General features: G+C 43.6%; 1 protein-coding gene and 1 long non-coding RNA gene across 2 annotated transcripts in view; one reads left to right on the plus strand and one right to left on the minus strand.

Moving 5' to 3' along the window:
- The window catches only part of LOC132018346 (uncharacterized), a 190,221-nt gene that overhangs the window by 110,738 nt on the left and 58,782 nt on the right, over window positions 1-20,701 (plus strand). The window contains exons 26-30 of the mRNA XM_059401165.1: window positions 848-897; window positions 2,071-2,247; window positions 10,593-10,710; window positions 13,654-13,819; window positions 18,850-18,988. Coding sequence (XP_059257148.1) covers window positions 848-897; window positions 2,071-2,247; window positions 10,593-10,710; window positions 13,654-13,819; window positions 18,850-18,988 — 650 coding nt within the window. The remainder of the gene's footprint in view (window positions 1-847; window positions 898-2,070; window positions 2,248-10,592; window positions 10,711-13,653; window positions 13,820-18,849; window positions 18,989-20,701) is intronic.
- The window catches only part of LOC132018348 (uncharacterized), a 39,993-nt gene continuing 29,199 nt past the window's right edge, over window positions 9,908-20,701 (minus strand). Inside the window, exons 2-3 of the long non-coding RNA XR_009404513.1 lie at window positions 19,677-19,802; window positions 9,908-10,088 (exon numbers count right to left, since the gene is read on the minus strand). This is a non-coding gene — a long non-coding RNA (uncharacterized LOC132018348). The remainder of the gene's footprint in view (window positions 10,089-19,676; window positions 19,803-20,701) is intronic.

The raw sequence follows: 20,701 nt of genomic DNA on the forward strand, positions 1-20,701 counted from the left end.
TTTGTGAATATGGATTCATTAATTTTTTGAGGAGAAAGTCATTAGACTAACACATTGTTATTTGGGAGAGAAATCACAGATTTACAATCTCTAAGTTTTCTCGCTCTCTGTGACTAAAAAGGAAAGACTTAAATTTCCCAAATCCAGTTCTACAAATGGGATGTGAGGGGGCCAGACTTCTAGACTACCGTTGAGCAATAATGGAGGTAAAGGACTCCTTATAATAAGTAATTGAAATATTCAATTACCTTTTTTTACTACTATATTCAAAAAGTACTGACCCAGTGAAAAATTTTATAGTTCATTAACTGATCTTCAGGATTATCCAATGCCATCAGATTAAAAGACAAGACTCCTAGATCAGAGACAAAGAATTTATGACTCACAGCAGAGCAGGTGACATGACCTTTATGTTTATATCAGTTCTCTTTGCCTCCCAAGTCTCAAGGGGGCAACATGGAGAAGACCAGATGTGTGCAGTGGGTTTTTGTCCCAGTCGAAAGACACTGAGCTTGAGGAAGCCTCCATTTTTTATGGCAAGCTTGCCATTTTTCCTGGAGGGAGAATTACCCATCCTTCAATGTTGCTCTTTGTAAACAGAACCATGAGAAATGGCCCAGGTAAAGAGTGGTCAGGGCCATGCATTCTTGGCTACTCAATAAGGATGCAGGAGTGGGAGAGAACCATGGAGGAGTATTTCTCAACAAGTTGGCCTTCAGAGAGAATATCTCAACTGTGTGGCCCTTTCCTACTTAAAGTTTGCTATATGTTTGTACACATGTACTAGGCTGGAGAGTTTTTATAGCCAACCATCTAATAGAAGAACTGTCATTCTCTCTTATTATAGGATGAAGTTGGCAAAGTCAAGAGAGATGTTATAGTTGAATATTGTCAGAAGTAAGTATGGTGTATGTGAACAACATATGCTGATTTCTCTGACCCTGAATTCAATGAACTGCTGTGTTCTGTAGAAATCCAGACAATGAGTCAGGTGGTTTTCTTAATTTTTTAATTGATTTTTTTCCCTTCTGAACATTTATTTATTTATTTATTTATTTTAATTTAAATGAAATTAATTAACATGCATTACTAGTTTCAGAGGTAGAGTTCAGTGATTCATCAGTCTTATATAAGACCCAGTGCTCATTTCATCGCATGCCCCCCTTAATGTCCACCACCCAGTTACCCTATCCCCCACCCCCACCCCTCCAGCAAACCCTCAGTTTGTTTCCTATGATTAAGAGACTCTTATGGGGGGAGGGAAGAGGGCCTGAGTGGCTCAGTCAGTTAAGCGTTGACCTTTAGCTCAAGTCATGATCCCAGGGTCCTGGAATGGGGTCCTGCATAGGGCTCCCTGCTCAGTGGAGAGCCTGCTTCTCCCTCTGTGTGCTCTCTCATCTCTCTCTCTCACTCCTTCTCTAAAATAAATAAATAAAATCTTTTAAAAAAGGAAAGTCTCTTGTGGTTTGTCTCCCTCTCTGATTCCATCTTGTTTTATTTTTCCCTCCCTTCCCCTATGGTCCTCTGTTTTGTTTCTTAAATTCCACATATCAGTAAGATCACATGATAATTATCTTTCTCTGATTGACTTATTTAACTTAGCATAATGCCCTCTAGTTCCATCCATAGCATTGCAAGTGGCAAGATTTCATTTTTGATGGCTGCATAGTATTCCAATGTGTATCTATACCACATCTTCTTTATCCATTCATCTGCTAATGGACACCAGGCTCTTTCCACAGTTTGGCAATTGTGGACATTGCTGCTATAAACATTGGGGTGCACGTGCCCCTTCGGATCACTAGGTGGTTTGTTTTTTAATAAACACAATTCTATTGGATAAAACCAAACCAAACTATCCTCTGACATGTATCAGAAATGAAGGACGGGAGATGCTTTGAAGAGGTTCATGCCTCTGCTTTCAGGCAATAGCAACATGAACCGGATAGAACTTTCTTCTTGATGAGGTCCTCTGTTATCTTTGAAAGACCTTTTAGGGAAGTAGATTCTTCTGAGAAAGATGGAATAACTTCGATTGACTTTATGGACATCATCTCTTCTGACTTTCAGGTTCAACTGCCGTATGTCTCACTATGCTCTTCGGGGTCAGATTATGGCATACTGCAATAGTCTGAGAGCCCTGCTGGAAGATTTCCCTACCATCAGAGATACATTTTTCATGGTGGGGCAACCACAAGAAAAGAAAGGGTTGAGAGACTCCAAAGAGGGCCTCAAGGCTGACCCCAGGTGTGTAATTTCTTTTAGACCTTTTTACTCCACCTCCATACCCTACCCCTCCCAGGGAAGAGGGAAGAAGCATGTTAAATTTGGTATGGGAATCTTGCTTTCTTTACTGCATTTGACCTTGATCTCCTGGTTCAGAAGGGCAAAAGAAAAGGCTAACACTCTAAGAATAACTGTATCTTTGTATTTGAACCCAGAAGAGAGGTTCTTTGTTTATGGGCTGTTTCATTGCTTTTTCAATCTATGCAGGTTTTTGTTTTCCCCTGGAGAGCCCAGAGATTTCCATCAGTCACACCCTTTTACATAAGCCAGCATCTAAAACAGGCAAACAAATGAGTAATCTTGATCTTGAGCTGTCCTGACTTCAAATATTTTACTTAAGGGACCAGAAGAAATAAGAAACACACACACACACACACACACACACACACACACACACAACATTGATACACCAGTGCCTTGGATAAATCTGCCTTTGTGTATTTCTCTGGCAGAGGAAAAAAAAATACATGTAGAGTGATATTAAGTGATAAGAACAGAGCTGCTTCCATACTTCCTTATCATGCCTTATCCAGTTTTCCAAATGTTCTTAACTCGACCTGCCTGGAGTTCACTTACCTAGATGGAAGATTTAGCATACCTATGCAGTCAGCAGCCACATTTCCTTAACAAAGAAATAAAAAGAAAAGAAAAAAGAGAAAGAAAGTGAGAAAGAAGGGGTGTTACATAGTTCTTCCATCTCCAAGGGGGAGCAAAAATGGTGAGCTTACTTTCCTCCCTACTCTTCCCCTTAAGGCACAGAGCTTAGTGTTATATAATGGTAATACTCCATAAATACCATAGAACAGATAGATGAAAGCGAATTGAGAGACCATTTGTATCAGACCACTCATTCACTCCCTCACTCATTCATGCGTTATTCAGCCAGCATTTATTTAGTGCTTACTTAATACCAGCCATTTTGCTATGTGCTGGAGTTATAAAGTTATAAAAAAAATTTATAAAGTTATAAAAAAAATAAGCCCTTGACTCTGGCAATAGATTCAGCCCAGTGGGGGAAAAGCGCTGTCAACAGAAAAGTAACTTCAAAGATTTTAAAGGTAATCTGCTAGAGTTATGTGAAATGTTCCTTGAGGACACAAAAAAGGGAGTGTTTAACTGTAGCCCAGGGCCTCAGGGAGAAGTTAAAAGAGGAGGTGACAGGTAAGTCAGAGCTCACTTAAAAAAAAAAAGGGGGGGGGGATGATAGAACTGGCTAGAGAAATCTGGAGAATGAAAAAAGCTTGAGTTTGCAGGCCCTTGACTGACTGATAGCTGGCTACCAAAATAGTGACCAGTCCTACCTTGACACAAACTCCAGTTTGTGGAGACCAGTGCCTGTCTCATGAGCTCAGCCAGTGCGTCCACTTGGGTCGACTTCCACATTTACCCAATGGAAGAATGCATTTGAAGGAAGGGTAGGGCAAATACACCTCAGTACACTGACTATTTTGCTCAAGGGTTTGACTGTACACCTGTTGCCCAATGAGGCTGAAGTGTATCTTTCTCTCCTATGAAACATCACAGGATAATCCTCTGACTTCTTAGTTTCATTATCTCATCTACCCACTAGCCAAGTCAACCATTTATTAAGCTGTATCTATACTTGGGATCAAATTTTTAAAATAGTTTCCAGAAGTCTAACCACATATTCACTACATTTATGCTTAGGATCAAATGTATTCAGGAAGTCTGTTTTTGCTTCTGATCTGTTTTACTTGAAGCACCCAAATAAGGAGATCAGGAAGTAGAAAGAAAAAGAAAAAAAAATGTCTCTGACTTACAGGTCTTGCTCTAGTCCTGTATTGTTTATTGTAGATGACCGTGTTTCCTAAAGATCAAGGGAAACCATCATTTAAGGGGGATGAGCCTAGAGCCCTAAATCATCTGGTCAGCGTGTGATAATTTCATGGTAGGACTCTGGTCAATAGAAGTGTGAGCAAAGTAAGGGCTCACCCAGAGCCCAAGTCATAGAGTCAGACAGTAGATAAGCAGTGACTGATAAAGATTCAGTATTTTTTGGCTATACCTATCTCCTACTTCCTAAACTCTCCAGATTTCAACCTTTCCCTTTTAATACACCAGAGAGAACAGAGCAATAGAGAAAGGAACTTCTGTCTTATGTGGAAGCTTAAAAAAGTATAAGATTATTTTTAACTCAAAAGTCTGTGATTCCATGTACTGAGTATTAACAAAAATGAACATCGGCCACAAGGAGGTCGAGGGGAGAGAGTCATGGTCTTGGAGTTAGAATATTTGGACTTTGCCCAGCTCAATTGTAAGTCGCCCTGAGGTCTCCGGCAAATCACTTCTCTTCAGTCTTTGAACCTCCACTCTTCATCTGATGAGTGAGGACATTAAAGCAGCTCTCTGAAGTTCAACATGCTAAGATTTTCAGTGCTAGGTTGTCTAGAGTTTGATTCCAAGGAATGGAACTGCTGAGGAAAGACTTCCTTTGAAAGGGACCATCTAGAAGTGTTCGTGAAATGATAGATGGGATTCACCCCAGAACGAGATTAACTAGAGATGAAGGGACAGAGTTGGGGAATGATGAGGGTCATGGAGGGACAGGTCCTCACTCATCTCATTCTTAAAATATGGAGTTGGGTTAGGTCGAAGATAAAAAGTTTTCTTTTATATGTCAGTTCTAACAATTAATGCCCTATGGAGGATTCTGAGACATCCCAAGCTTATGAGTGTGTTGTAATGGATTGGCAATGTCTGTCATGGCCAAGGGCAGGGGCAAGGTGGCCTCCCTGGTTGTGTTTGCCATCCCTTGACCAGCAGATCCATGTCAGTTCTGTAGGTTTAAAATTCCAAGGTGCTATTTAATCCTTTAAAGGCTGTAATGTACTGTATTTACTTTCAACAGAGACAATCTTATCCCCAAATCCAAATCTCTATAGAAGAGGAGACAAGGAGAGTTCTTCTCCCAAGAAGGATGCCCCTTGAGGCCTCCTTGCTTTTCGTGGCTCCAGAGGAGACTAGAGTTTGGAGACTGGGATGATGCTTGGGCATATTTCAAGAGCAGCAGTGTCGGCAGCTGGAGTGAAGACGGGAGAGAGGGGTTAATGTGAGAACATCAGTCAAACCCTTACTGTTTGACAGGTAGAGCCACGATCCCATATGGTGTTTATGTGCATTGAAAGAAAGCGCCCCTTCCTCTGGGCAGGTGTAACCCCCTGCCAGGGTGCAGAGCTTGGCAAGTAAAACTTAGGCTGCATCTCAGCCACAGCTGACTGCCTCAGGGCACAACCCAAACAACAGTGCATGACAACCTTGGTGCCAAGAGCTGTACTGCAATGGATAGACATTGTCCTTGCCCTTTAGGCAAGGGGAAATAGGTAGTTTTTTTAAAAAAGATTTTATTTATTTATTTGAGAGCGAGCGAGGGAGCGCGAGAGAGAGCATGAATGAGGGGAGGGCCAGAGGGAGAAGCAGAGTCTCTGCTGACCAGGGATCCTGATGTGGGGCTCAATCTCAGGACCCTGAGATCATGACCTGAGCCAAAGGCAGAGGCTTAACCCAGGTGCCCTGGGAAAATAGGTAATTACAATACATTGCCATAAAGACTAAAATATAATAAAAGAATAATAAAAGCAACACCCTCCAGGAAATGTTCATTATTTTCTTAGGGATTGGGGAGGTGGGGATGGGGAGCCAGGCAGGCTGCAGGGTAAAGGGGATGCTTAACCTGGGACTTAGTGGATGGTGAGTGTTTCGGGCACACCAGGAGAAGAACTTCAGTTCAAGCTGGGAGACCCGCAGGTACAGTGACACAGAGATGCGAGACAGCACATGCACCCTTGAGTGGCTCCCAGCCAGGGTGTATGAGGAAGAGCAATGAGGAGGAGAATGTACAGAATCATGAGCAAGATCCAAAAGTCTGGCATGTGTCCTTCCACAGCAGGCAAAGGGGGTGTAAGATGATGGTTGGGAATCTCATTTAGGAAGCTACCGAAGCTGTACAGACAGGAGATGTGTAGGAGGTAAAACCAGTTGGCCAGGTGCTGGATTTGATGGGAGGCTAAAGGCAAAGGAGGAAGCTGGGTGTTACCCAGAGCCTCTGGCTTGGATAAATAAAAAGATGGCAGTGCAATTATTATTTAATTGGTACAGAGTTTCCATTCTGGAAGATGGATAAAAGTTCTGGAGACAGTTAGTTGCACAACAATGTGGAAGTACTTAATGCCATTGAACTCTACACTTAAAGACAGTTCCAATGATAAATTTTATGTTACATATATTTTATCACAGTTCCTTTAAATGGGGAACAAATGGTCGTGTCCTAAAGAGGAAAAATGTAGAGAGGGAGATACTGAATCACAGCTTGTAAGCCTCAGTGGTGAATTTCTTATTTCTTCCTTATTTCTTCCTTTTGAGACCTCCCAACAGGTCTTGATGCTCCCTAATCTGGATGTTTCCAGCACTTTCATACCTGGTTGGCCCTTGAACAACATGGTTTTGAATGCACAGGTCCCCTTATAAATGGATTTGTCTTTTATAAATATAGTAGAGTACTGCAAATGTGTTTTCCTTATGATTTTCTTAATAACATTTTCTTTTCTCTAGCTTCCTTTATTATAAGAATTCAGTATATAATATATATAGCATACAAAATATGTGTTTATCAACTATCCATGTATATGGTCAACAGTAGGCTATTAGTAGTTAGTTTCAGAGCAGTCAAGAGTTATGCACAGATTTTTGACTCCAAGGTGGTATAGCACCCCTGAACCCTTGTGTTGTTCAACGGCCAACTGTGCTTCCATTCCACCATGCTTCTATCATAAATCATGCATAAATCTAGTTGCTTCAGAAATGTAAGAACCTTGAGGGCAGTGGCCATCTTCATTTCATATCCCAGATGTGTACCTCTGCCTTTGACCTTGACTGAAGGGGCAGATGGAGGTAGGGGAAACGGCCCACTGGAGGTAGGGGAAGTTCCAGCCAATGGCCTTTAATTCAAATATGAAATAAGATCGTGTCATCATTTGCTGGCAAGAATTTGGTATGAGGCTGAAAGAAGTCTTGGAATTATTAGAAAAGGAAATGGGCATGAAAGCTGATCAAAGGAAAGAATAAGGGTTGTCCCAGGGTGACACAGCTCAGGCTGGAAACCATTTACTCGTTGTTGCATCAGTACAATTAGTGGTGTGATTTCCTCCAGCTGTGCTCAGCAACATGCAGCTAGAAGCCAAAAGCATAAGAGTCAGAAGGATCCAGAGCTGGGGTTTTGCTATGTAGGTAAGGAGTGAATACAAGGAAGCAGAGACTGGAAGGTTCTGGTGAGAGAGTAGTTCCTATGCTTGACTGCGAGACCCAGTGTGGGCAGGGAAAGGAGAGAAGTCAGAATGGAATGTCAGATGAAAGGGGAGACCAGAGGGCTGGACGATGTCAAGGAGCATATTTTGTGGGGATAATGGAGGTTCACTGGGAGTAGATGAGTGAGGAAACTGGAATAAAAGGTGGGTGTAGGAAAAGATGGGAAAGGGGTTTTGGGGTTTAAGTCTTTGGAGGGGAGGTGGTCCCAGGTAATGATAAGGTCTGGAATGTGGCCCCAGCGTGGATGGCTGGAGGGGAAGGGAGGAGAAAGGGGATGACGTCAAGCAGGTAAGAAACTGACAGGCTAGGGAGTTGGTGGGCCATCCACAAGGAGTGGGGAGGAACCTTCCTTGAGGGGCTGAGAACGGGCTATACCCCTGCGCTTCGGACCCAGAGCTTTCTGCTACTCTCTCTGTCCTTCCCCAGCAGATGGCTGGGTGGAAATGGAAGGAAAGAATGGTTGAGAAATAAAGGGTAACACTTGGTAGAGGGCCCTGAGGGATGTATGTGCTTCTCCGAGGCCAAGGACTGGTTCAGTCACACTGTTGGGGCCAGCCCCAACGAGGTAGTGCAACCTCGTGTGCTTGGCCGCAGGCCCTGGTGACTTTTTATTGTTGACATTTGATGTTTCTTTGGGGCACCTTTGGACATTGTGAACTGAACAATAGAGATAAGACTGGGTTACCCTGGCTTTGATCTGCTCCGGGACAGGAAAGTCTGACTTTGTGGTTACTGAAATAAAGGAAATTCTCCAAACTAACACCGCCCTTTGTTCCCAAGCCTCAAATTACCTGATTAAAACCCTGAGACTTGAAAGGTGGCTTTAAGGCCAATGATGCACTTCACGTAGAGTTTTAATGATTCAAAAAGTCTCATACTCTGAATGTTTTTAATATCAAACATTCGGATGTTTGATATTGAAAACATTCAGCCCTCGGTTAAAATGAGTTACATTTCACTTTAGTAAGTGGCAAGGGTCATCTGAATCTCTCCCAGAGACCCAGAAACAATAACAAGAGTCAAAAAACACCCCTGTGATTTCCAAAGTGCCCCCCAGAAGGTGAGGACCTCCCACCAGGAGTCCTTGCCAGGGATGAGGGAACTGGGCAAGACAACTGGGTGCAAGTATGAACAACAGTGGGATGAGTAGGACCTGAAGAGTAAAAGAGAAGGGAGGCTCTCAAAATGACTCCCCAATTTCTGGCTTGGGTGACTGAGGGTTGTGGCTGTTTTAACAGAGGACGAGGCACAGGATTGGGGTGGTAGAGGGTAAGTTCAGTTCTTGCCTTCTTTGACTGAGAGGATCTGAAACCCTACCAACCAACAGGAGGCAAGTTGGAAGTGGGGAGCTGGGGAGGGGACCGGGTGCGCACAGGTGGATTCGGGTATCACCGGTGAATGGATGGCCTTTGCAGCCAGAAGAGTGGACACAACCGTCCAGGACTAGGGACAGTGGGAAGAGCAGAGTGCTTAAGGGGGAGGGGCTGTTGTGTGGCAGGGTTAGGGGGCTCCATACCCATCGCACACCTCCTTCCACTGTCTGTCTGTGTGTCTGTGAGGCCTGCTTTGTCTAGCATAGCCGAGATGAGTCTAAGGTGGCACCCTTCTCTGGCCTTGCCCTATAACCCTCAATTCTAGGACATCCTCTTGTTAGTGTGTTCAGGTTCCCACTTGTTAACAAATAACCCCAAGGGTTCCTACAAGGTCTCTCTACTGGGCCACAGGGGTTCCTTGCCCCCTACCCAGCTTTGGCCCCTTTGCTAGATACCCTCACCTTAGCATTCTAACAGCAAACTTTGTAGAGCGCCTCACAACTTATAAAAGATTTTTCACAAGCTTGGTACTCTTTTTAAAAATTATTCCTTACATCAATTCTGTGAGTTGGGAATCATTATCTCCACTTTATGTATGCAAGGACTCAGATGGTAGTGCATCTAAGGCCACACAGCTGTGGGTGATGGAAGCTGGTCTCAGAATGGGGTCCTCTGCTGCCAGAATCCACACCTGTTAACTGCACAAGCACCATTTTCACACCAGATGAACACAATTAGACTTAAAGGCACCAAATCCATTCAAATGGAAAACAGCCCCCCTACCCCACCCTCTGTTACAGTGGGCCACCTCATTCCTGAGATGACATAGAAACCAGGTCAAGATGCCACCTTCCCCCAGTGGGTATACCGGAAAGATCACGAGCTTCCATTGGTGTGAAGGTCAAACACAGGCAAAACCCAACAAAATAATCTTTTAATGTTTTATCCAATTATGGTAAAACCACAAAGAAAAACTAACAGCGATGAATGTAAAATTCGGGAGGGTGGTTTCTCCCCAGGGCCCCCAGGGAGGTGCACGTCGGGCTTCGAAGGCTTCAGGCGGCTGCCTTCTGCTCAGGTCAGGATCCTAGGGTCTTGGGATCGAGTCCCGCCTCATGGTCCATGCTCATGGGGAACATGCTTCTCCCTCTCCTCCTTGTCTGTGCTCTAACAACAACAAAAAAAAACTTAAAAAAATAAAACAAAGTAAGTCTCAACTTCATCTCTTAGGAGCTGGGCAGGCGAGGTTCTCCTAGGACCTCAGTCTCCTCCTCTGTCAAATAACAACACGGGTACATTCTAAGGACACAAGAATTCAGTGAGAAAATACGTAACACCCAGAACGGTGCCAGCCACCTCACTCAGGTCTCTCTCTGCTTTCTCACCACACCTTTCCTGCCCTCCAAACCCACTCCTTCCTCCAACACAGCCGGGGATAAATGCAGCCTCCCCGCTGCTCTCCGCAGTTATTTATACCCGAGGCCACCTGGGAGCTGCCTGCAAGGGAGACGTGCTGGCCCGGGGCCTGGATGCTGGGCTCCAGCTCGGCTCCGGTGTCACCCCAGCCCGGAGCAGTGGCTTCAGGGCCGTGTTAGAAATAGTTCCCATCGGGGTGTCTGCTTTTTTAAAGAGAAATGCTGTGCTGACCCAAACTTTCTTATAATGCCACAGGAGTTTTCAGGCCCGGCCGCGGGGTTTGCTGTCGGCTGACGGGAAAGTCTTCCTCAATTTATGGTTCCTGCCCCATCCTTCTGACGTGCTGGTTATGTTCAAAACTCTGCCAGAAGAGGTTTGTATTTCTTGACGTGTGCCAGAATGAAAACCGGCTGGGGCTTTGTTATGTCTCGCGGTTAAGCGTGTCAATCACAGAGAACATCTCTTGTTTTTTTCCAGGGATATCTAGTACCCGAAGTCTGCACAGCGCTCCCAATATTTTTGCCTGCTTCATAATCCTTTCTCTCGGGCCTCATTATTTCCCCGCGTTCTGTTTCTCCCCAGTCACTAATGAACACGAATCCCAGCCTCCCGCATTCCTTATTAATCCTCGATTTCCTCCCACACCCTTCACGGAAAATCCCACCCGGAGGCCCTGAAGCTAATGACAGGTGGAGATCGCAGGCGGAGCCATCAGCCTGTCTTTCTGAGGGGCTGCTCTGTGTACCTGACTTCCTGTTAGAGGGTCATATTGATAACCATAGAAAAAGTAAATCTAGAAATACACAGAGTACTCAAGTAAGTATTTTCTAAGTCAAGTGTAGCGCTGAAAAATGGCCGTTGGGAACAGTCTGATTGTTCTTTGTTAAGTGAAAACCTAGGTTTAACACCCTAGGTTTCTTACCTTCTTGGCCCCTGCCCCAGTTTTACTGAGATGTAACTAATCAGTAAATCGTATATATTTGAAGTGTGTAACATGATTTAACATATGTGTACCTTGTAAAATGTTACCCCAGTTAATTAACGTATCTATCTCTTCACATAGTTACCTACTTTTGCATGTGGTAAGAACACTTATCTACTCTCCTAGCAAGTTTCAAGTATGCAATACGTGATTATTAACTAGAGGCAGCATGCTACACATTAGATCCTCAGGATTTATTCATCCGACACTGAAAATGAGTACCCTTTGGTCAACGCCTATCCATTTCCCACTCATTGGTAGCTACTCTTCTATGATTTCAACATTTTGTTTATTGTTTTAGATTCAACATATAAGTGAGATTGTCCAATGTGTCTTTTCCTATCTGGTTATTTTACTTAGCGTGATATCCTCCAGGCTCATCCATGCTTTTTTAAATGGCAGGATTTTTCTTTTTTTGATATGTGAATAATATCCTTCTGTGTGTGTTTCACATTTTTTTAATACATTTATCCATCCACTGGACACTTCGATCATTTCCATAGCTTGCCTATTATGAGTAATGCTGCAATGGACATGAAAGTGTAGATAATCTCTCTGAGATACTGACGACTTTGGGTGTGTACCCAGGAGTAGGAGGATCATATGGTAGTTCTACACAAGAAAGAATGAAACTGGACCCCTACTTCTCACCTCTCACAAAAATTAATTTGAGGTGGATTAGAGACTAAATGTAACACTGAAAACTGCAAAACTCTTGGAGGAAAGTGGGAAAAGCTTGACATTGGTCATGGTGATGATATTTTGGATATAATATGAAAAGAATAGGCAACAAAAGCAAAAATAAATAAATGCGACTCTATCAAACTAAAAAGGTTCTGCTCAACCAAGGAAACAACAAAATGAAAAGGCAACTTACAGAATGGGACAAATATTTGCAAACCACATTATCTGATAAGGGGGTAATACCTGAAATATGTAAGGAACTCAGGAACTCCTACAAAACAACAACAATAAAATCTGACTTTAAAACGGGCAAAGGTCATGATTAGACATTTTTCCAAAGAAGACAACCAGATGGCCACCAGGTACATGAAAATATGCTCAACATCACTGATCCTCAGAGAGAGGCAAATCAAAACCACAATGAGAGAGCACCCTACGCCTGTTAGGAAGGCTATTGTCAGAATGACAAGAGACAGCAAGTCTTGGCAAAGATGTGGAGAAAAGAGAACCCTTGTGTCTTGTGGATGGGAATGTAAATTGGTGCAGCCATTATGGAAAACAGTATGAAATTTCCTCAAATAATTAAAAATAGAACTGCCCTTTCTTTCATTAAAGAATTTTAGATGTTTCAAAATATATAGTATATATTTTATAACTATTAAGTGTAAAGATAATTAGGTATTATATATGTAAATACTACCTTCTTTAAGTTGGATCATCATTTTCCACTTTTCCTTCACTTGAATGTTAATAGTTAAGGTCCAGGGTTTGATCTTTTTTATTTGTGTGTTTAAACTACATTGATAAATACCTACACTTTGCTTACAGGTGTTCCCTCTCGACAGGGGTATCTGAATACGGGTTCCTGCTAGGAGTTTATCTGTGACACTTGTAATCTATCAGTGGTCCTGCAAACACATTTTGCTATGTTTCTGGTCACCAGTGTCTTTAAGCAAAGAGAAACACATTGCTTTAAACCCCTCACTCTAGGACGTACCTTGTCCAAAGGCATATAACCTGGTTGAGGAGTAGGTTTGTGTTCTGTTTTTCAGATATTATTCTGTAATTACTAACCTGTATTATACTGTGAGAATGTTTAATATTCCTGTTTGAAGATATTATCCCTGATTGATGTGCGCATGTATTTTTTTTATATTCTCTTTTACATTTACATTCTCCCTCTCTCTTTTTTTAAAGATTTTATTTATTTGACAGAGAGAGACACAGTGCGAGAGGGAACACAAGCAGGGGGAGTGGGAGAGGCAGAAGCAGGCTTCCTGCTGAGCATGGAGCCCAATGTAAGGCTCTATCCCAGGATGCTGGAATCATGAATTGAGCCACGTTAGTCATCTGAGCCACCCAGGTGCCCCAATTTGGGGGGGGGGTGTTATTAGTTATTTTTATTAACATATAATGTATTATTTGCCCCAGGGGTACAGGTCTGTGAATGGTCAGGCTTACACACTTCACTGCACTCACCATAGCACATACCCTCCCCAATGTCCATAACCCCACCACCCTCTCCACATCCCCCTCCCCCCAGCAACCCTCACTTTATTTTGTGAGATTAAGAGTCTCTTATGGTTTGTCTCCCTCCCATCTCTTAGAAACTTCTTAAAATGTATTTCTTTCTGTTGATTTTACCCACAGGAAGCTTTCCAAGCCTTACAGCTAACTCTACAGCTAATAGCCTCTCTCCATGACATCGTGGCCTACCTTTTCAGTTTTGCTCAACTTGGAAATTGTCCAACATGTTTTGAATTTCCTCTAAGTGCTAACCCCCTGAAAGGCAACTGGGGAGGAACTGAGGGCATCGGTAAGTGATTAGCAGTGACTCGGATCACCTTTGGTATTCACTTCCAATTCTATGAAGCTCTCTTCTCCCTCCAACTTCACTGAAATATAATCGGCAAATAAAATTGGAAGCTCTTTAAAGTGTACAATGTGATGACTTGATAAACACATACATTGTGCAAAGATTCCCCCCACCTAGTTAACTAATACAAAGCTCTTAATACTTGGAAAGACAGAACTAAATTATTCTTTTCATAAATGACAGTAAGAAGAAGGGCAAAGGGCAAACCCTTATGATATACTGTCTCCAAACTAATTAATTCCACATTTGCAGGTTAAACCACAAAGTAAAGCAAGCCAGGACCTGGGCCAGCCTGGGTTTTTACCCTGTATCTGCCTCTTGGTTACTGGACGCTGGACAATTGATTCTCCGGGTCTCTCTCCATCTATAAAATGGGGGTGATAACACCTGTTTCATGGAGATGTTCTGTGGATTAAAATCTATGTAAAGCTTCTACAAGAATGTACATGCCCTTACTATACACTAGTTTTCTTTCATCCCCTTTCTGGCCTTTGTGAACTAATATGGCAAGGTCAGAGCCAAGCATTCATTGTCAAGAATTTTTTGCAGACTGTCTCTGTTAGCTAACAGTAGCCTCATGGTCCTGAAGTAAGAATGATTGAGGCTTTAGTTTTATCTGCCAAGTGCTAATCCATAAACCCTAAATAAGCATTAAGTTCTAAGATAAATGCACAAGGTAAATTAAAGACTGAAATGCTTAGTAAGCTGGGTTGATCAAAAGTAGGGAAACTGATCTCGTTATTTTAATACCTTGACTTGCAGCCAAATTACGTCAGTAGTTATGTAAATATTAATTAATCACAATACATTATAACAGGGTAACCAAGGATTTTAAAGGATGAGAAGAGCCGATGGAATGAGATGATAATATGCTTATTTAAACCTAGCATTCTTCAAACGAGTGTAAGATACTCTGAATCTATTTCTCTCTGGCCAGTGCATAAAGAAAAGGTGTTTCTGGGAGACCCTGATTTGTTTGCTGGTAGATGTGCAAGGTGTCACTGAACACTGATGGAAACTGTAAATGTTCAGATGGGAGACCTGGGGAAGGGTATGAGTGGCGATCCTGGAGGAGGGTCGATGCTGGTTTCTGAGGAGAAGCAGCATGAAAAGGGGATGGCTTGGGGCTGACTCAGCAGAAAACACAGTTTTTTTTTTGTTTTTTGTTTTTTTTTTGAGATTACACAGAATTGTGTAATGAGATTTCAGAACTACCAGCACGGCTTCATTGTAAGAATCAAGAAGAAAGTAGAGAAGTTCCAAAGCACACTTAGGGCCTTTTGCTAATTCCAGGACTGTTATAAAAGGGGTTTACTCAGGTGATCAGCTAGGACACTCTCGAGGGAGGTGCTGGATTTGGGGAGGGTGTGGAGACTGGGCTTCAGATAGGGATGCGTGAAGGATGGGATAGGAAGCCATGGAGATGAGTTAGAAGCCAAGATAGAGCCAGAGCCATCTTCCCCAAGAAGGACCCTGCATAGGAACTCCTCCAGCAGCTGGGAGGGCAGAGTGTTCAGGGAAGGTGATCTGGGGGTACTTGCCCTCCCTTGAATCGAGGGAGAAAACTAGGATGGGTGGTCTTGGCAAGACCAGAAAAGGACACTGGCAAAGGCAACAGGCCAGAGTACACATGGCCAGTCCAGAGGATGCTGAGCCTACCATGTGACACTGAGGAACAGGAGGGAATGAGGCCAAATTATTGAGGACCTAGAATTCAGGATAAAGGAAATCGGTTTCTTACTATTTATACGCTTCTGAACCGAAACCATTGAAATATGTGGGGCCCAGGCTTTCCAAGGTGTGCAATTAGAGGTATGCCGTCTGTCGTGTTGCCAGCGAAAACATTTGTGCTCCAGGGAGAATGTGCAAAGTTTTGCATACTCTGCTCTGCTGAAAATAGATAAAGAGCAAACTGCACTAAAAAAAAAAAAAAAAAAAAATCTCACTCTAAGATAATCATCTTGTTAAAAAAGCCTCAGTTGCTCAGTTCCTGGCCCACTTCCCAGAAGGAGGCAAGGAGAAGAAGGAGAAGTGAGGTGAACAGAGGAGATGGGTCTGTTCCCCTCCTTGCCCAACTCCTCTCAGCTATTGCCAAGCTATTTGGAGTTAGATTAAATGACTTTTGTGGGCTTAGGTGCTTTAAAATATTCTTCGAGGGGACGCTCCGCATTTCAGCTTGGGTCCTCCCACTTGACGGAGGAAGCAGCAGCGCTTTGACACGGAGCATGCGCTGGGGGGCCCGGGACAACTCCTCTCCTTCCCAGAAAGCCAGCCACTCCCTTTGGATCAGCAGAGGATGTAATCGGCATGTGGAAGTTTGCGCTGTGATTTCCCTGTAAAGGTTTAGGAGGCCAGTGAAAGCCCAAATACTATCCATATAAAGTTAGGGTTTCAGGAACTCTTGAGGCAAACTAAGCGCAAAATGTACGGGTTCTTGAGTATTCATGTGGAGACAGGCCCATCGTGATTCCATATTCTCTCTCTCTCTCTCTCTCTCTGTTTTACCAAATGGGACCCTCTTGGGAGAAAGGCTTGTTTGTTTCCTGACATTTTCTGGCTGAGGGTCTACTGCCAACACCCCGCTTCCCACCACAACTACACGGCAACCGTCTGCCCCAGCCTCACGGGGAGGCCTCCTGCCCCGCCCTGTCTGCCCCCTTCCCTCCCACCCAGCAGCCACTTGATGCCGCTAAGAAAGGGGAGCCTAAATGAGGATCCTAAAATCTGTAAACAACAAAGAAAGAGGAGTGCCCACCTCCACATCTGTGTTTTGGGGATAATGCTACAGAACAATTTTGCTGGGCAGTGATGGTGTGAGAAGATGTACATATAACGCACATGTAAACGAAAAGAGAAAAATTATCTGACACCAGCCACTGGAACAAGAGAAACATTCTTGTTGGTCTTTACTACCTTCTGACCCTTGTCCAAACACACTTTACATTTTTTTTTTTTTAAGATTTTGTTTATTTATTTGACAGATAGAGAGTACAAGTAGGCAGAGCAGCAGGCAGAGAGAGAGGGAGAAGCAGGCCCCCCGCTCAGCAGGGAGCCCGATGCGGGGCTCAATTCCAGGACCCTGGGGTCGTAACCCGAGCCAAAGGCAGCCGCTTAACCGACTGAGCCACCCGGCGCCCCCAAACACACTTTACATTTAACAGAGCTTTCCTTATAGGCTGCATGTCCCTTCATATTCTTTTTTCATTGTCATTGCGGAGGATTCTAAACCTTCCCCCCACCCCACCCCCGGTTGCTACTTAGCCCACAGACTGTCTTACCTACAGACCATCACGCTAGGCCTTGAACAAATAAGGCTCACTGACAAGCCCTCCTCCCAGCCGCCACTAAAATTCCTGTATGAGTCACTCCAGTGTGACTCCTCTTCTGGTGGAAGTTTCTTTTCTGTTCAACATGACCATCAGATCTATAGAGAAGTCATAAAAATTTTGATGATTGGATCCAATGTTTCAGGGGCTGGACGAGTACCTAAAAAATATTTTTCTCTTATACGTAAAGCATCAAATGGATATGGAATCTAGGCTGCTCATCTTTTCCTAAAGCCAAAGAATATGGTGCAAGTATTAGCAACTCTTCTCAGTCCTGGTTCTGCTCTGGTCAGGCTCTCGTGGGCAGCTTCCCCATTCCCTCAATTCCTCTGCCTCCCTTGCGTGTGGGAAGATATCCAGTACCAGACCAGATAGGGTAGAAGCCTGCTCAGGTCTAGACAAGCTATTGAGAGAGGAACTCTGGAAATACTTCATAGCCCTCTCATTTCTCTCTTCTGCCTCAGGCTGCATATCAGGCACAGTGACCAGTTTCCACAATCCTCTTCCCATAGCAGTCAAGTAGAGGGCCATCACTGTCGTCACTGGGAGTTGGGAACTTTCAGGTCATTCTAATGTCCTTGGAAGTGTGGGCTTACCCACGTCCGCGCCATCATTTTCTTGCCGTGCTCTCCCATTTGGACTAGCTCCTCTCCTGGGCCAATAGGAGAGATGCCACTCTAGCCATCTAGACCCAGGCCAGTTTCCTCAACCCGGCACTGAGTGTCGCAGAAGGCCCTTAACTTAAATTTCCATTAAAAACACATATAAGGGGGCGCCTGGGTGGCTCAGTGGTTAAGCCGCTGCCTTCGGCTCGGGTCATGATCCCAGGGTCGTGGGATCGAGCCCCGCATCGGGCTCTCTGCTCAGCGGGGAGCCTGCTTCCTCCTCTCTCTCTGCCTGCCTCTCTGCCTACTTACGATCTCTGTCTGTCAAATAAATAAATAAAATCTTAAAAAAAAAAACACATATAAGTCTGTTTATATCCAGCCCACTTTTGCAGTAAGGGTCCAAGAAATAAGTCAGTTTAGGATCTCTCATACCTATTCCTAAAATGATGAGAAACTCCTCGAAGAGGGTATGTGTGTGTTTATGTGTATGTGTGTGAGTGCACGCTCGTGCACATAGGAGTGAGTGCATATTTCATGCTTGTCCTTAATGGTTTTGAGTCTTCTTTAACCCATGAACCAGTAACAGGAAGAGCCAGTGACAGAGGGGTTGATTTGTATGGCATGGCTATGAGAAATAAATGCTGGTTTATAATCTATAATAACTTAAGCCCCTAACAGATCTACTCAGACTTGCATTTTCCCATTCCTTGTGATTTTTTTTTTTTTTCAATCTAGAGGCTGCAGCCTTGTAAAATATAAAACTTCCATTCAACAGTACGTTCTTATTCTGCTGAAAAGCAAAGCAAATTTTTATCTTATTGAGGGAGGAAGGAAGGAAGGAAGGAAAGATAAGTCAGGCCTTGGGTTCTAGAACATAAGACTTTGCTGGTCTTGCAAAACATAATTAGTATGCTCACAAACAAAAGAAATACATTTAGAGACAAAGTTAGCTTCAGAGGTGAAATGATGGCTCGTTAGGCTAGCTGTCGCAGCCTGTATGTCACCACTGCCAACTGAAATGTCATCTGTCTTCCAGGGTCTGAGCTGCAGGAGCTGCAGAAAATGATTGACAACCTCCAGAGCCCCCAGGACCCTACCCAGGTGTCCCAAGCACTCCTCCTTCGAAGGGAGGTTATATTTTTGCAGTTTGACGCCGCAGTGAGACACCTTATCCGGTAAGGGCAGGTCGTGCATCCTGTCCAGTTAATTGTGTGGGGCAAGAATCTCTGAGTGACCATCGTGGGAGGTCACTCTTGGCAAGACGGAGTAACGAGCCTTAAATAGTCAGGGGCCACAGCCTGATCTAGAACACTGTGACTACCCAATGTACCCTGTTGCAAAGGCTGTGTAGAAGGTGTTCTCATCAGATGATGATAGTCTTGATTTTATTAAATGTGATTTAAATACGTTAGTTTGCATAACAATCACTGCTGTCGCTGTTCAGGTTGTTTAATGGGGAATAATATTTTTTAGACTTCAGAAGGTGATTCTAAGAGTTTTGTTTATTTTTTTCAGCCCTTAATTACCTTTCCAAAGAACAGAATTTTCACTGCACTTGCAAAGCCCATGGAATTGGCTGAGTTAAATTTGTAAATTCAAATAAATAAATTGTAGATATTAAGTACTCTCCATATGAAAAAGAAAGTCTCTTTGGTTAATCACCGGTGACTGATGAGAAAATTAGTTTGCATTGAGAGTCACACTGTTTCTAGGGTAAATAATAAGTTTTGTATGGGAAAGGAAGCAGTCAGGCCTGAGCAACTCTGCTTCTTCTTAAATTGTCAAAATCAATTAACTTCCTTTGATTAATTCCCAGTGTAAGCATTTAGCCAATCAGGGGATCTCAGGAGGCTACGCTCTTACCTGTGGCTTGTAATTGCCTCCACCGTTAGCATGGGCATCTGTAGAGCATGGAAACATACGGATTGAACTGAACTCTATTTTCTCTTTCTGTTCTGCATCTTCTTTACTCTGAGCATCAGGGGGTCTCTGGATTCAAATGAAATCAGCAGAACAACAACAAAAAATTAGACTAATGCAGTTTCTTTTCATTGACAGTTTTCTGAACTCTAGCTCATCAAGTGGGTAGGACATAAAGATGGTCAGGAGGGCCATTCATTAGCCTACTGACTCTCAAACCCCTAGTCAGAATTTGTGAAGTTTACATAGGACGAAGAAATAGAACTATATCCTGGATGTTCTTTTTGGATTCCAGCTATGAGGGTTCGGCTTGTTACTGTTCTCCCAGGGGAACTAGTCTGCTTCCCCTAGGAATTCCTTTGAGGGGCTTTCTATATCCTGGCACGTCCAGCCTGCAGGAATAGAGGGGGGACTCTGCCCTACATCTGGTTTTAGTAGATTCAGTATATCTCTCTCCTCCCCCATCTTGCCTCCTGCCCTTTCAAAAGGCTTTAGAGGGAACCACTCAGGATGGTTGATCTCCATGAGTTCCTCATTTATGGCATTTCCTCTAGCCTTTTCCTTTGGGTCTCTTCAGAGTATGTATGTGTCTGGAATCACACAGTTCGTAAGTGACAGACTGGAACTAGAACCTGCATGCGTCTGATTCCCAAGCTTCAGAATTAGGATGGATGCCAGACAGCAGTGTGGGGAGAAAAATAGACTCTGGAGAGAAGGCAGGAAACAGGAGAAAAAGAGAAGCGGGAAGATAAATGTCATCCCGCTTGATGATGTTAGTGCTAAACCTGCCAACAAGGAAAAGTCCTCAGATAATCAAGAGACAGGAAGTATGGGGAAGTTCCCTCACCCTTCCCCAGAGTTCACCAACTCTGAGCGAATATGACTGTTGACCCCAGGGAACTTTTTTGCTTATGTTAACTGAAGGCTTTTCCAGAATTTGAAAAGGAAGAACTGAACGAGAGCAGTGT

Source organism: Mustela nigripes, chromosome 5 (assembly GCF_022355385.1).
Source record: "Mustela nigripes isolate SB6536 chromosome 5, MUSNIG.SB6536, whole genome shotgun sequence".
NCBI lineage: Eukaryota > Metazoa > Chordata > Mammalia > Carnivora > Mustelidae > Mustela > Mustela nigripes.